The sequence below is a fragment of the Salmo salar genome, chromosome ssa06 (assembly GCF_905237065.1).
Source record: "Salmo salar chromosome ssa06, Ssal_v3.1, whole genome shotgun sequence".
NCBI lineage: Eukaryota > Metazoa > Chordata > Actinopteri > Salmoniformes > Salmonidae > Salmo > Salmo salar.
In genome coordinates, this window is record NC_059447.1 from 37,466,632 (window position 1) to 37,482,851 (window position 16,220).

At 44.3% G+C, this 16,220-nt stretch overlaps 1 protein-coding gene across 6 annotated transcripts in view; it reads left to right on the forward strand.

Moving 5' to 3' along the window:
* Positions 1 to 7,342: 7,342 nt before the first annotated feature.
* The window catches only part of LOC106607387 (dedicator of cytokinesis protein 7), a 42,352-nt gene continuing 33,474 nt past the window's right edge, over positions 7,343 to 16,220 (forward strand). For all 6 annotated transcript variants that reach the window (XM_014204307.2, XM_045720503.1, XM_045720504.1 and 3 more), the window contains exons 1-5: positions 7,343 to 7,579; positions 10,319 to 10,403; positions 11,025 to 11,200; positions 11,556 to 11,624; positions 11,779 to 12,118. In XM_014204307.2, the coding sequence (XP_014059782.2) occupies positions 7,530 to 7,579; positions 10,319 to 10,403; positions 11,025 to 11,200; positions 11,556 to 11,624; positions 11,779 to 12,118 (720 nt within the window). In that variant the 5' untranslated portion in view covers positions 7,343 to 7,529. The remainder of the gene's footprint in view (positions 7,580 to 10,318; positions 10,404 to 11,024; positions 11,201 to 11,555; positions 11,625 to 11,778; positions 12,119 to 16,220) is intronic.

Here is a 16,220-nt window from a genome sequence, read left to right on the forward strand (position 1 = left end):
GTCAATGTTATTTCCTGATAGTTGCTGGTTGAAAATACAACGACACAGGACCTTCTAAACAGCAGGTTTGCATGGGCGGGGAGTTTGGGCTTTCCATGGTGACATCACCATGCAGTAAATAACAAAGAGAGTTCCAAACCTCTCTGTTAATGATAGCTAGTTTTCAGTTCCCCCCTCCCCACTGCATCCTCCCCATATATGCCAATTTTAATGGAAATCTATTACAGTAAGGTACTTAATTGTTAACCAGAAATGATTTGATATCGATATAAAAACAATTGCATTAGGCCGTTAAAAAAAGTCTAATCTTTGAAAACGCTTTTGTTTTCACTGTCTCAAATGTTCTCCCTCCACTGTTTCTAATGGAAGTCTTTGGTCTAAAATATTATTTCATGAGAGAGAGAAATAGAACTCCAAAATAGACACCACAGTCAGTCTGAGAAGACATACGATCCTGATTCTCGATGTCCGTGCTCCTCAACAGGCACCCCCACGGCATTCTCTTCCTCCTCTCCATCTTCCACCTTTTCCTTCTCCTCACCCTCTCTCATCAGTCCCTCTCCATCCCTCTCTCCCACGCCAATCTCCCAGCTCCAGTAATACGAGACTTGAAATCAATAGCACATTAGTCTGGCCGGAAACTCCACTGGAATTAAATATGAATGACTGAGATTGCAGCTCTAGCTACATGCTACTGCGAGAGAGTGAGAGAGAGAGGTTATGGCCCATAGGGGATATGGGGTTTAGCTGAGTTCTCTCCATACAGACCCATTATGTTAGCCAGCCCCATAGTGAAATTACTGGGGTATCTGTTGTCTTGTTCGGTTGAGAAGCAGTGTGCAGTGATTTGTTGATGATGTTGTTGTTGTTTACTAGGATCTCCTTTAGCCCATCATAGGCTAATCATCAGTGACATACATGTTTGTACCAATATAGTTTAGGAGGGTCATTCAGTGCTCTGTACTGAACAAGGGCTTTGGCGTAGTTGGACAGTGTCAACAGTGAAAGGGCATGTCACAAAGAGGCGACGGCTAAGGAAGCAAGAAGAATCCACCAGCCCCGCCCACCCTCCCGTATCAGAGGCAGCAGAGGCAGCAGCCCCATTTCAATATGAAAGAGCCCTGTTCAGTTATGAACAGATTGCATCTTACATTTTCAACATTACCTCTGAGTACAATGTGCTCTCTTTTTCATCAAGCTTTCACATCCATTCTGTGCACTCTCCTAGAAACACTCTCCATATATTTCCTTCTTGTGTCGAGCACCATTTCAATTCCCTGATTGAATATTGTGAAATTAAATTAGTTCCCTTTGCACAGAATGGCTAGATTTCTGATGATGGAAAAGCCTATTATGTGCGTGTGTAAGGTGCAGCTTGCTGGGTGGATGGATACACTAGAGGTAGGGTGTGGTTAGGCAGAAGCAGACAGAGTGTCTGCTGGGTATACTGTAGGGGATTGGGGGAGCCGTTGCCCCTAGTAAACTAATGCTCTGTAATCATCTAAAGGTAGATGTTTTTAGGAGGTGTATTTATCCCATCAGAGATGAAGCAGTTGGTTTGTGACAGATGGTGTGATATTGTTCCCCTGTACAGCCCACAAGTACAACCCCTCCCTCTCTCTCTATGACAGATGTAGGGGGAGGAACACAGCCCTCTTCTCTTTTCTTTACATTGATTTGGGTGCTTGAACCCTTAGGGACTGGGAGGGGGTGGTGGTAATGGGGATGGAGGTTTGGTCATTTCTTGCTGGTCAGATAAAATAATCTATAGAGGGTACAGTCGAGGGAATCGTAAACACATTGGATGCATTATACTGTACCACAATCTGCATGTCCTTCACCATGAAACACCCTTCAACAGGGCTGGCTTGTGGTAGGCATTAGTGAGGGTAGAACTGTGGATATCCACATAAATCTTGGTTAGTGTGACAGCGATGTAAGCAGCCATGCATGTAATGAAGGCAGGAGAAAGTGGAGCTTCTACTGCTGCTGCTCAGGTTGGCGAGTGTGACGCCTCAACCGCAATTTCCCAATACACGTCTGCAACGCCATCCAACATATACTGAAGGCTACGCTACGGCTCCAGGTAGTTCGACGTATCCTGTACCCTCTGTGTGTATACTGAGTACTAGTGCACTGCGTTTTGAAATAATTTAGCTAGCATCATGATTTACTTTGTTAAATGGCTCTCTGCCTATTAGCCAAATCTGCTGAGTGGGAGTACAGAAGTGGAGGGATGTGTACTGGCAACTGGGGGATATAGATTTCTGTATTCTACAGTAATTAACCAGATTTGAAAGGATTTTAGCAGTGATTATCCGACCCCCCCCCCCCCGCTTCCCCTCCCTCTTAATGGTAGGACAAGTTCCATTAAAGTTCTAACAGCTGTCCGGTGGGGGTGGCAGATGCGGCCTAGCGCTGCACCTCTCCTCTAGCTCCCTGGAGGGTCAGGGGTCAGTCCAGGGGTAGAGGTTCGAGAAAACACTCTCCTGAAGATGCAACGTGTTGATGCCTTTCGAGCCACACAATCAAATAAGCATCTGCCTGCCCCTCAGTGGAGGACAGCAAGAGATACTACTGCACATTAGCTTGAACGTTATTGATTATAGCTATTGTCATGATGGGTAATTCCTTCATCATCAGTGTTCAGCTTGTGAAGGTGATACCATTATGTCATCCTTGGTAACACTTGACTTATAGTCAACAGGTGTAATGCTTTATTACTTGTTATAGACATATGAGCCTGTCTTATTTTGTATCATTTCTTTGCATTTGTTGTTTCTTGCTTTAGTTTCATACATGTAGCCAATCATACAGAATCTCTATATTGATTAAAACCTCTAATCATCTCTCTTTTTAGCATGTAACTTACTCATGTTTGTTTTCCTCCCCCGACATGTGGTTTGCTAAATTGTGAGGGCTTTCATATGCAAAAACACTAGAGGTTTGTTCTTCCTTTTCTCTCCCTCAGCACTTAATATGGTAAAAGCCTTTTTATGGCTGCTGAAGTAATGTCCTGGAGCTGGGCCACAGTGAGCAAGTGGTTAATGATTTTAATGGGACCCCCCCCCAAGGCCGATAGGGAGAGGTAGAGGGGAGGGGGTGGAGATGGGGCGTGCTCTGGGCATGGGCGCGTGGTGGGCGAGCAGGTGGATGACGGGCAGCTGAGGAGTGGATTCTGGGGGGGAGGGGAAGTGACATCCATTTTGAAGGACTCTTGGGGTTGCGAGAAACCCCTGAAAAAAAGCTAAGCCCATCTGGAAGTGAGGTGGGGGCTGTTGTGTGAAAGAGATCCAGTGGGTGGTGTCTGACACGCTCTCTTTTGTTCTTTGGTAATGCAGTAGGGATGGAAGGGCTGGGGGGGAGGGGCAGCGACTCGAACAATAGTGCCGGTCTAGGAATTGAAAGCCTTCGATGAACAGAGGAGGGCTAAGGAGGAGAGAAAAGAAGGAGGCTAGAGAGGTGGGAAGAATAGAGCAGGCGTAGGTACTGTCCACTGACAGTATTAATCAGTGCTATACGAACAAACACAATGCAAGGGCACCACAATGTCACTGCCAAACATACGAGCGCTAAACTAAATTGTTGATTATTGTGTATTTGTATAGTATTTGCTAGACATTCTACTGCACTGTTGGAGCTAGTAACATAAACATTTCACAGCACCTGCTAAAACACCAATAAACTTTGATTTGATTGGATGCTGACATTTAATTCCCAAATATGACATCAGTGTGATATTTATAGATTTGTCTGGACAGTGTCTCTATGCGTGGTGGTAATGATGGCTGCATTGTAGTGTGCCAGATGCTTTATGTAATATCCAATTAAATGTCCAATTAATCATGTATTCTGACTTACCATTTGGGAAAAGGATAATGTAATGATCTACATTGTCTGGTGTCATGATGGAAGCTCATAGTGGTCTACATTGTCTGGTTGTCATGACGGAAGCTCATAGTGGTCGACATTGTCTGGTTGTCATGACGGAAGCTCATAGTGGTCGACATTGTCTGGTTGTCATGACGGAAGCTCATAGTGGTCGACATTGTCTGGTTGTCATGACGGAAGCTCATAGTGGTCGACATTGTCTGGTTGTCATGACGGAAGCTCATAGTGGTCGACATTGTCTGGTTGTCATGACGGAAGCTCATAGTGGTCGACATTGTCTGGTGTGCATGACGGAAGCTCATAGTGGTCGACATTGTCCGGTTGTCATGACGGAAGCTCATAGTGGTCGACATTGTCTGGTTGTCATGACGGAAGCTCATAGTGGTCGACATTGTCTGGTTGTAATGACGGAAGCTCATAGTGGTCGACATTGTCCGGTTGTCATGACGGAAGCTCATAGCGGTCGACATTGTCTGGTTGTCATGACGGAAGCTCATAGTGGTCGACATTGTCTGGTTGTCATGATGGAAGCTCATAGTGGTCTACATTGTCTGGTTGTCATGATGGAAGCTCATAGTGGTCGACATTGTCTGGTTGTCATGATGGAAGCTCATAGTGGTCGACATTGTCTGGTTGTCATGATGGAAGCTCATAGTGGTCTACATTGTCTGGTTGTCATGATGGAAGCTCATAGTGGTCGACATTGTCTGGTTGTCATGATGGAAACTCATAGTGGTCGACATTGTCTGGTTGTCATGACGGAAGCTCATAGTGGTCTACATTGTCTGGTTGTCATGATGGAAGCTCATAGTGGTCGACATTGTCTGGTTGTCATGATGGAAGCTCATAGTGGTCTACATTGTCTGGTTGTCATGGTGGAAGCTCATAGTGGTCGACATTGTCTGGTTGTCATGACGGAAGCTCATAGTGGTCGACATTGTCTGGCTAAGTGACTCTTGACCACCTGAGAAAATACATTACAAATACAATACCTATGCTCTCACAATCTCTAATACACACATGTTGCCTTGTAAGGCAATACTCTTCATTCTTCATTCTCAGGACAACCATGGTAGAGAAAGGGCTAGTGTGGGCATTGTAGTGGAAGCAGTGGACCTACATAGAGGAGAGAGAGAAAGTGAGATTAATTTGTCTTCATTAACATGGTCTCTGGCCCAGACTCCTGCCTGCTGTTAGCACTGAGCCTGCCTGCTACCCTGCTCTGCTCTGAGAGAGACTGGTTCCATGCGCACACAAATCCCTTCCTCTGCTACAGCCCCAGCCTCTGTCTGTCACACAAGGTTAATTTATCCACACCAGCCCTCCCCCTCACCCCAACCCTCTCTCTCTCTCTCCCACTCTCTATCTCTGTCTCTCATTTTTCATAAACCTCCATACACCCCATTATTCATCTGGCATCTTGCAGACAGAGCAGAGCGGGAGCTGAGTACCTGCAGCAGCATGCCAGGCAGGCTGCTTTCCCTGGTGCTGAATTGGTGGACCATGGGGCAGAGGGAAGAGGGGTGGGGGCAGGGTTGCAGCAGGCAGCTCTATTTGGTTCTACTTTACCGATGGAGGAGATGGGGGTGGGGAATGAAGGCAGACAGAGCGGAGGGAGTGGTTTTACAGTAAATTGACAAGTGGTTCCTGTGGAGAAGGGTCGATAAGAGAAGGAGAGAAGGATGGAGAAAGAGAGGGAGAGAGATACATAAAACAATACTTACCTTACTAGCTCTGACTTTGCTGAGAGCTACTTTGAGGAAGCATGTACTTACTATGACTGTGATATGTGGTTGTCCCTCCTAGCTATCTTAAGATGAATGCACTAACTGTAAGTCGCTCTGGATAAGAGTGTCTGCTGAATGACTAAAACGTCAAATGTAAATACAATAATGCATTGATTAATTTCCCATTTAGTGTTACCTGCTCATTTCAATTTGAGATGAAAGATGGACTAGCTATAAGACATCAGGGACAACCCTGTAGGGACACATTGTGTTTTGAACTTTGGTGTACCTCCTTTTCATTTGCTTGATTGTAAGTAATTGGATTCCATTTGAAAGGAGGCCATCTCCTTTTGGTCTTAAGACCAACGTTTGTTGTCTATATACTGAAAGGCCACAAAGAAAATCAGAAACAGTGCAACATAACGCTACAATCAGAGTCTGTCACCACAGTACTAGCTAGTTCTGTTGAGCACCATGAACCACGAACTCAGAAATCAGAAAGAATCATGACTCTGAAGACCCGCCTTTCTTAGAGAAGAGGCTTGGGCCCTACCCCTTTCCCCACAATCATGGTGAACATCTCCCTCTGCTGGTCAACAGCTAGTAAAGCACACTTGCTGAAGGGAGAGGCTGCATTTTGCCTCCTGGCTGACGTGGGAAATGTGATCCAGTATATTACACAGACTCCCTCCAAGAGGGGATAAGGGAATAAACATGAAATACTTGAGCGTGTTATGAATATGAATGTGAGGTAAACATATGATGCTGCTGTAGAGATACACCCAGAGGAACTAACTGTTTGAGGGGATGGGCATATGATTATAAAAATAGGAACACACTATCCTTGTGTAGTGTGAAGAGTATTCTAAAGCACACAACATGATTGAGGTAGACAAATGCTTTAAAAGGTGTAAATTAGCACACCACAATGTAGCACCGCTGAATTATAGGGCCAGTACACATCCTCTTCGATAGACCTTGTAGGCGCATGCCAGACAGAATTAACAGGATTAGATCTACTTAACCAAATGACGAATGAAATGGCTCCCTCCCTGGTAAAAGGCAGATTATTTTTTTCATCAATTGGATTAGTTGACCGCCGGGTGAGGAGAATAGTAATCAGACCACGGTCATATGTCTGGTTGACACAGGCCTAGGTCTATTGGCTCAAAAAAAGCCTAGCAGTTGAACAGGCTATAAACCTATTTAATCCCTAGCCGGCGAGCCTAGTACTTCACAACCCTACCTTTTCTCTTGATAGCATTGCTTGATAGCCTACCATCCTCTTCAACCTCCTTGAACTAAAAAATATTGACCTTGTTCAGGTGCCACCTGCCTGCTGTGTTGCACCTGCCTATTTGCATCACTGCAGATTTCCCCATTCACCAATGGGTGCATAGTAACAAAAAAATGGCCTACTGCAGATCCATATCCGTATTATAGGCCTGTAATATATGCAGTGTGATTTATGAATGTATGCATTAACTGTAGTGTTTTGCTTTTGTTTTGACAGGTAGCTAGGACTACCAAACTGTCAACAGATGACACACCTACGGGCTTTGACATGATGTTTTTCACCTGGTATACATGTTGAACTAAAGTAGGTCTCGCTGTTCAGCAAACTTCCTACATTTTCACACTGTAATGAAACCCTAACTGTTGGGGATATGGGCCATTCTCGGGCGTGTGACAGCGTCACTGAAACCGGTCAGTTGAGAATTTTGAATGCACTGCGGACGATCCCATACAACCTTGTATTTCTGCTCCCAACCACTAGGAGGACCACTGGGATAGGCACCGTAGCGTGGTGTACAAGGAAGCGAACTCCAGCGGGACAACAACAGTATCGAAGTGCAGGAGTGTGTGACAGAGAGAGAGTAGTTCGAAGACTACACTAAATGGGGACGCGAAATGGCATCTTCAACCAACGAGAGGAGGGCGTTTGCTCACAAAATTAATCGGTGAGACTCATAATTTGTATGTACTCAGTAGGACAGCTAGTTCGCGTGACATGACGGACAGACCGGGTAGTGCAGGATTTGAGGGTGTCGCTGATCGTAAACCGCGCAGACTGAATAGGAACTGAGACAGACGGAGTCTATTGTTCAGCATATGGGCTTCGAATGAAATATCATTCACCCTGCCATTGTTTAGAAAACGATTTTTCATACCTTGCGATTGTTACTTTGTTGCACACACATAGAACTATATCACAGCTATCCTTTTGCTAGTAGGCTGACACTCGAGCCATCAAACATGTTGGCTACTAGTTACCTAAATTACTTTATTTTACATTATCTTGAGGAGACCCAAGTAAAACGGATATAAAACTATAATTAGTAGTTATCTAGTCATACCAGCAGTTGAATTCGCTTCCCCGTCGACCTGTGGGATAACAAGGCGTGGGTTGGGTTACACTAATATTGTTGCGCTGCAAATGAACTCAGCTTGATCCTCTGTGCTGTCACTCCTAGTTCAAATCAGACTGTGTAGAACTATTCCTGGGGGTAGATCTGTAGATGGAACTGAAACGTCTCGTTCGTATGGACTTCTGATACACAATGAAAACAGAAGTAGGCAAGATGGAGTTCCCCTTTCCTATGGGAAAGTAAAGTAGCCGAGGACAGTATCTTTATTATTATCCACAGTGTTAGGTCAGACCTATAGCTGTAATATCACCTTGCATGACATGATGCATTTCCCAGTTCCACCATTGCTGAGTTAAGTTCATATTTGTGTTCATCAAAGCCTTGATTAGGGAACTGCATGCTAAGCAATTGATTGTGTGGTGTAAGGTGGGTGGGTATAGGTAGTACATGGTAGTACATGCTAGTACATGCTAATAGCAGGTGTCCACACACACCCTTTCAGAATAAAAGCACTAGCCTAGCTGTTCACCTTGCAGCCTTCATAGAATCATCTGAGAACCTCCTTCATGTTATGGGTGAGTGGCCCTTGGAGGCTCCTGAGAGCAGATTGCATATTTGATAAGAGATGTCTATCAGCATCACAACATGCAGGTGAACATGTCACATCAAAACCAGCAGGGAGGAAATCTCAATGACATCTTGGAATGTCAGCAGTCCAGTGCCAAACAGTCAACAACACCACAACAGGCCCATACCTTGTATCTCCTATTAGGACTTTCAGACTGGCCCAACCAGACTTATTATACTCACCATGGTGTGTACGCATATTTCTCAGTCTCACATGATTGTCATATTGAGTTAGCCTAGCTAACGGGGAATGGTGTTTTTCCCTCTGAATGTTGACTGGCAGCCTACTAGTTCAAATTGTATCAGCTAACCTACTACTAGGCTATAGCCTAACTTAGTAGTAACCGAGTACAGTGCTGAATTCAACAACTTAGGCCCAATCATTGCTACAGTTTCGCCTCTCTCCCCAACTCTGTTATTGGCCAGTCCTCTCTCTCTCCCCCCAGTGGGAGCTAGTCCATTGTATCGGTTCAGGATGCAGGAAAGGGTGTGACGGGGTGTTCCGTCTATTACCCTTGGAGGCGATAGCTTTTCCTTTATCCTGTTTAAAGTGGGGATTGGAGAAGGTAGCACATTTTTAACGGCAGAATAACACGATCACAAACATATTGTTGTGACCGACACCTCTGTTAGAAGATTGTTGTAGAGTTCCAGCTTGAAAGGGTTGTGTGATTTGGGATAGCAGAGTTATTTCTGAGGGGTGGGGGTGTGTAGTATGTCATGGGGATAAATTACATTTCAGGGTCTCCTTTTGAAGCAGAGAGCAGTAGCGTTTAATGTGTGGAATGAAGACATAGTTTGACCACAGCGACCGTGACCAGGGAATTTCGGAAGCGTTGTGTCTGTGTGAGATATATCGTCTGAGAGTATGAGATGGCCAGTCCGTTATAAGTTTGTGGAAGAGCAGCTGCGTGCTGTGTCTCTGAGAGGATTGGGGGCCTAGTTTTGACTGTGTCCCCCTCTCTAAGCCTCCCATTGGTCCATAAAGGCCCAGGCCAGGGGTAGTGAGAGAGTTATGGCTCTCTGCCTGGTTTCTGTACTAGGTCCAGCCACCGCTCCTCTCTTCTCCCACAGATCCGGCTTGACTCCCATTCACAACAGCTGCTGGCATTCAGCACTGCTACTAGTACCAGCTGCTGGGGACTGGGTAGTGGGGAGAGAATGGATAGCATACATGGCTGCTCACATCTGATAAGAAGTCAAAACTGGAAAGCTATTATGAAATCTAAGGCAGGCACATAATTATGTATAAAACACTTCTAGCATTACGCCTGGGAGTAGCCTACATATTCATAATGGTTTAAAGCAGCAGTAAGCAAAATGTAATAGGTTTAACTCTGGGTTATCTGCAGCAAGGGTTTTGTTTAACCTATGTTAATTGGCTTATTTGCATATGCATGATAATGGTGATGCAATTAGATTTTTGGCACCTCGCTGGAGAGATTTTAGCTGAGTATCTAGATTATGGAGCATATTTGCATACGGATCTGAGGCTAGCGCGTGCAAGTTTGGGCATCAAATCAGTTCTCCTCAAGTTAACCGTCTTTATCCAGTGACAGAATGATTTCTGTTCTGGTATTTATTATGTCTAGACTTGTTTTTGTTTGGCTTCCTGAAGATACAGCTGTGAATGAAAAACAGTTTTTTTCCCCCTGTTTGAGCGTTACTGTGCTCTACCGTTTCCTGTCCGTCTGTCTCTGTCAGGACGGTGGCTGCAGAGGTCAGGAAGCAGGTATCCAGAGAGTATGGCTCCCCTCAGCTGTCCAAGAAACGAGGAGCACACCAACCTGTAAGTAGCAGTGTGTTTTATGTTTTTAGGTATATCACCTTGTCTTTGGTCAAAGGTGAGGACGGAATTTCTATGGTTGAGTTGAATTTACTGCTTTGGAAACAAACAACTACTTAAGGACGTCATCAACCACTTAGGATGTCATCTGTTGGTGCATAAAAAGGCTAGCTCCGCAGTGCTCTCACTGAAGTGGAGCCAGTGTCTATGTATACGAGTGTGTCAAAACTAGGTGACGTAGGCTTAATCACTCATATTATCCATCTCTTTTCTTTGCTCACTATCTCGGTGTGGCCTGTAGCGTGTGTGATCCTGGTGGAATGTTCAGGTGTATGAGTATAATGCTTCTCCGGGGCTGCGTTCAGTACATAAAAAAAAAAACAACGTTCAATTGAACAAAAACGGTGCTGTACTGAACGACCAGTTAAGGTTCAAAATGCACCTCTGCCCTTTAAATATGTCACTCATTGCTTCAAGGCACACCCACCGAACGGAGCAAACCTTTCTCGGTCTGTTCAAGAAAACGTGTCGTTCAGTACAAACTGTTCCGCAAACGTTCAAGCGAACTGAACGCACCCCGGGTATTGATTGTTGTGTGTTATTGATTGATTGATTGGTTGTCAGGTGCCGCTGACAGAGGTGGTGGAGCCTGTGGACTATGAGGAGTATGTGAGTAGCCACGCCCCTGGGGCGGAGCCTTGCCCCCTCAGACAGCTGATGGAGTTCCCCCCAGACGACCTGGAGCTCCTCCTGCAGGACAGAGAGTGTACTACACTGGAGCCCCCTCTGCCCGAGGAGGAGTGAGTCACTCTAACACACATACTGTGTACATTATGTACAGTACACACACCAGTGTTTCCCCTAGCATTATGTCCCCTTGCTTAGCTCTGTTTCCACCTGCCTAAAAGAGTTTGGCTTCAATGGGTTTCAAATGGCAATTTTGGAGACAGGGGCCTGGACGTTGAGTTGAATTCCTTTGTCCCCCGCCTAGAAAAGAATCTAGAGGGTAAGACTGACACACATGCTTACTCACATAACTAGGACTTCTTTACACAGCATTATCATGCTACTGGACAGGCAGAACACCCTGTACCTTTCCTATGCCATTGTAATATTTATGTCATACTATATAATTCATGTGTTTTATTTCCACAGCACAATTGACCCAAGAGTGAGAGATGCCTTGGGTGTCTACACAGATGACTGGTTGATCATTCAGAGGAAGTGAGTGTCCCTCTATCATGTGTCCCATATGCCACCCTCTTTTCCATTCCTTTATCCACATTGATTTACAATTGATTTGATTGCAATGGTGCCCATGATGTACATTATCTCTGTGATTTAAAGATGAGGAAAATGTATTTTTTCATGTCTGTAGGTATCAGCGTTACAGTACAACCCACACCCCCCACAACTCTGAGCGCCAGAGGGAGAGGCAGCGAGGGCTGGTTAAGCAGACCTTTGAACTGGACGAGGCTGCGGCCACTGACCGCCAGGATGACCAGGATGATGCTAAGCGGCGGTCAGTCTCTCTGGATGACACGCCCCGGGGTAGCTGGGCCTCCAGTATTTTTGACCTGAAGAACTCGTCGCCGGACGCCCTGCTGCCCTCGGTGCTGGAGCGCACGGCTGCAGAGGACATGGACCGCCGCAACGCTGAGGCCCGCCTGCAGGGGCGCCACTCTGACCTGCTGGGGCTCTTCCCTCCTCCCGACGAGGTCTGTCCAAAATAATAATATTATCATCCATACAATATTAACTTCTGTTCAGCTCAGTTGTCTGTCAGCATGTGTTGCTAAAGGGCTAGCCGACTTTGTGTAGAATGATATAGCTATAACATAGAATGCTACGGAAACGATATCAAAACTTAATTATATATAAAACATTTTTTATCAAAGTTAATTACATATCGATTATTTTGCTAAAAATCAGACAGTTCCGCCATTGACATTGAAGCACATCAATGAAATAGATGTACAATACTGGTCTTCTCCTCAGCCATGTGACCATCTGTTTGCGTATCTTGCCTCTAGGGCTGGGCGATATGGCCAAAATATAATATTAAGGTATTTGAAAAATTTATGTTTTTAGGGTATTTTATGTTATTTTATGTTTTTGAGTAATAAAAGTTCTTAATTTGTTTTGAGTAGTGCTTGACCTTAGGGTGGCAACACATACAGTTCATTCGGAAAGTATTCGGACCCCTTCACTTTTTACACATTTTGTTGTTACAACCTTTTTCTAAAATGGATAAAAAAATTAAAATAAAAAATATATATATATGTATGTATGTGTATATATATATATATATATATATATAATATATGTGTATATATGTGTGTATATGTTCCTCATCAATTTACACACAGTACCCCATAATGACAAAGAGAAAACAGTTGTTTTTTTACAAGTGTGTGTGTGTAAAATTTTTTTTAAAAAGGATTTACATAAGTATTAAGACCCTTTGCTATAAGACTAGAAATTGAGCTCAGGTGCATCCTGTTTCCATTGATCATCCTTGAGATGTTTATACAACTTGATTGGAGTCCACCTGTGGTAAATTCAATTGATTGGACATGATTTGGAAAGGCACACACCTGTCTATATAAGGTTCCACAGTTGACAGTGCCAAGCCATGAGGTCGAAGGAATTGTCCTTAGAGCTCCGAGACACGGTTGTCGAGGCGCGGATCTGGGGAAGGGTACCAAACAATTTCTGCAGCATTTTAGGTCCCCAAGAACACAGTGGCCTTCATCATTCTTAAATGGAAGAAGTTTGGAACCACCAAGACTATTCCTAGAGCTGACCGCCCAGCCAAACTGAGCAATCGGGGGAGAAGGGCCTCGGTCAGGGAGGTGACCAAGAACCTCATGGTCCTTCTGACAGAGCTCCAGAGTTCCTCTGTGGAGATCGCAGAATCTTCCAGAAGGACAACCATCTCAGCAGCACTTTACCAATCAGGCCTTTATGGTAGGGTGGCCAGACGGAAGCCATTCCTCAGTAAAAGGCACATGACAGGCCGCTTGGAGTTTGCTAAAAGGCACCTACAAGACTCTCAGACCATGATAAACAATATTCTCTGGTCTGATGAAACCAAGATTGAACTCTTTGGCCTGAATGCCAAGAGTCACATCTGGAGGAAACCTGGCACCATCCCTACAGTGAACAATGGTGGTGGCAGCATCATGCTGTGGGGATGTTTTTCAGCGGCAGGGACTGGGAGACTAGTCAGGAATGAGGGAAAGATGAACGGCGCAAATTACAGAAGGATCCTTGATGAAAACCTGCTCAGGACCGCAGACTGGGGCAAAGGTTCACCTTCCAACAGGACAACGACCCTAAGCACACAGCCAAGACAATGCAGGAGTGGCTTCGGGACAAGTCTTTGAATGTCCTTGAGTGGCCTACCCAGAGCCCGTACTTGAACCCGATCGAACATCTCTGGAGAGCCCTGAAAATGGCTGTGCAGCAACACTCCCTATCAAACCTGACAGAACGGATCTGGAGAGAAGAATGGGAGACACTCCCCAAAAACAGGTATGCCAAGCTTGTAGTGTCATACCCAAGAAGACTCGGGCTGTAAAGTTGCTTCCACATAGTACTCAGTAAAGGGTCTGAATACTTACAGTTGAAGTCGGAAGTTTACATACACCTTAGCCAAATACATTTGAACTACATTTTTCAGATTTCTGACATTTAATCCTAGGAAAAATTCCATGTCTTAGGTCAGTTAGGATCACCACTTTATTGTAAGAATGTGAAGTGTCAGAATAATAGTAGAGAGAATTATTTATTTCAGCACATTCCCAGTGGGTCAGAAGTTTACATACACTCAATTAGTATTTGGTAGCATTGCCTTTAAAAATTGTTTAACTTGGGTCAAACGTTTCGGGTAGCCTCCCACAAGCTTCCCACAATAAGTTGGGTGGATTTTGGCCCATTCCTCCTGACAGAGCTGGTGTAACTGAGTCAGGTTTGTAGGCCTCCTTGCTTGTGCACGCATTTTCAGTTCTGCACACAAATGTTCTATGGGATTGAGGTCAGGGCTTTGTGATGGCCACTCCAATACCTTGACTTTGTTGTCCTTATGTCATTTTCCCACAACTTTGGAAGTATGCTTGGGGTCATTGTCCATTTGGAAGACCCATTTGCGACCAAGCTTTAACTTCCCGACTGATGTCTTGTGATGTTGCTTCAATATATCCACATAATTTTCCTGCCTCATTATGCCATCTATTTTGTGAAGTGCACCAGTCCCTCCTGCAGCAAAGCACCCCCACAACATGATGCTGCCACCCCCGTGCTTCACAGTTGGGATGGTGTTCTCCGGCTTGCAAGCCTCCCTCTTTTTCCTCCAAACATAACAATGGTCATTATGGCCAAACAGTTCCATTTTTGTTTCATCAGACCAGAGGACATTTCTCCAAAAAGTACAATCTTTGTCCCCATGTGCAGTTGCAAACCGTAGTCTGGCTTTATTTATGGCGATTTTGGAGCAGTGGCTTCTTCCTTACTGAGCGGCCTTTCAGGTAATGTCGATATAGGACTCGTTTTACTGTGGATATAGATACTTTTGTACGTGTTTCCTCCAGCATTTTCACAAGGTCCTTTGCTGTTGTTCTGGGATTGATTTGCACTTTTCGCACCAAAGTACGTTCATCTCTAGGAGACAGAACGCGTCTCCTTCCTGAGCGGTATGACGGCTGCGTGGTCCCATGGTGTTTATACTTGCGTACTATTGTTTGTACAGATGAATGTGGTACCTTCAGGCGTTTGGAAATTGCTCCCAAGGATGAACCAGACTTGTGGAAGTCTACCATTTTTTTCCTGAGGTCTTGTCTGATTCCTTTTGATTTTCCCATGATGTCAAGTAAAGATGCACTGAGTTTGAAGGTAGGCCTTGAAATAAATCTACAGGAACACCTCCAATTGACTCAAATGATGTCAATTAGCCTATCAGAAGCTTCTAAAGCCATGACATCATTTTCTGTAATTTTCCAAGCTGTTTAAAGGCACAGTCAACTTAGTGTATGTAAACTTCTGACCCACTGGAATTGTGATACAGTCAATTATAAGTGAAATAATCTGTTGTCTGTAAACAATTGTTGGAAAAATGACTTGTGTCATCCATAAAGTAGATGTCCTAACCGACTTGCCAAAACAATAAAAAAAAATTTAACCAGAAATTTGTGGAGTGGTTTTAAAACGAGTTTTAATGAGTCCAACCTAAGTGTATGTAAACTTCTGACTTCAACTGTATGTAAGTGTGATATTTTTAAAAAATGTTTATACATTTACAAAAAGTAACATCTAATTTTGCTTTGTCATTATGGAGGATTGTGTGTAGATTAATGAGGAATTTAATCAATTTTAGAATAGGGCTGTAACGTAACAAAATGTGGAAAAAGTCAAGGGGTCTGGATACTTTCCTAATGCACTGTACATTCTAAGTGATTTCAATGAGTCTTTCTCCATTCTGATTGTTTTATACTGTTCTATTCAACTTCAACCAACATTTATTTCCATCAATTCCTTCGCTCATTTCAGATAATTTCCACACTACCACGTAGGGCTGCATGGTATGGGCAAACAATCTATGCCTTATTTTTACAAAATGTTGCAATTGCACTTGTGTGAACTTTAAAAAAAATGTAATGTTTATATATATTTTTTTAACTAGGCAAGTCAGTTAAGAACAAATTCTTATTTACAATGACGGCCTTCCCCGGGCAAAACCCGGACGACCCTGGGCCAATTGTGCACTGCCCTATGGGACTCCCAATCGCGGCCGGATGTGATACAACCTGGATTTGTACCAGG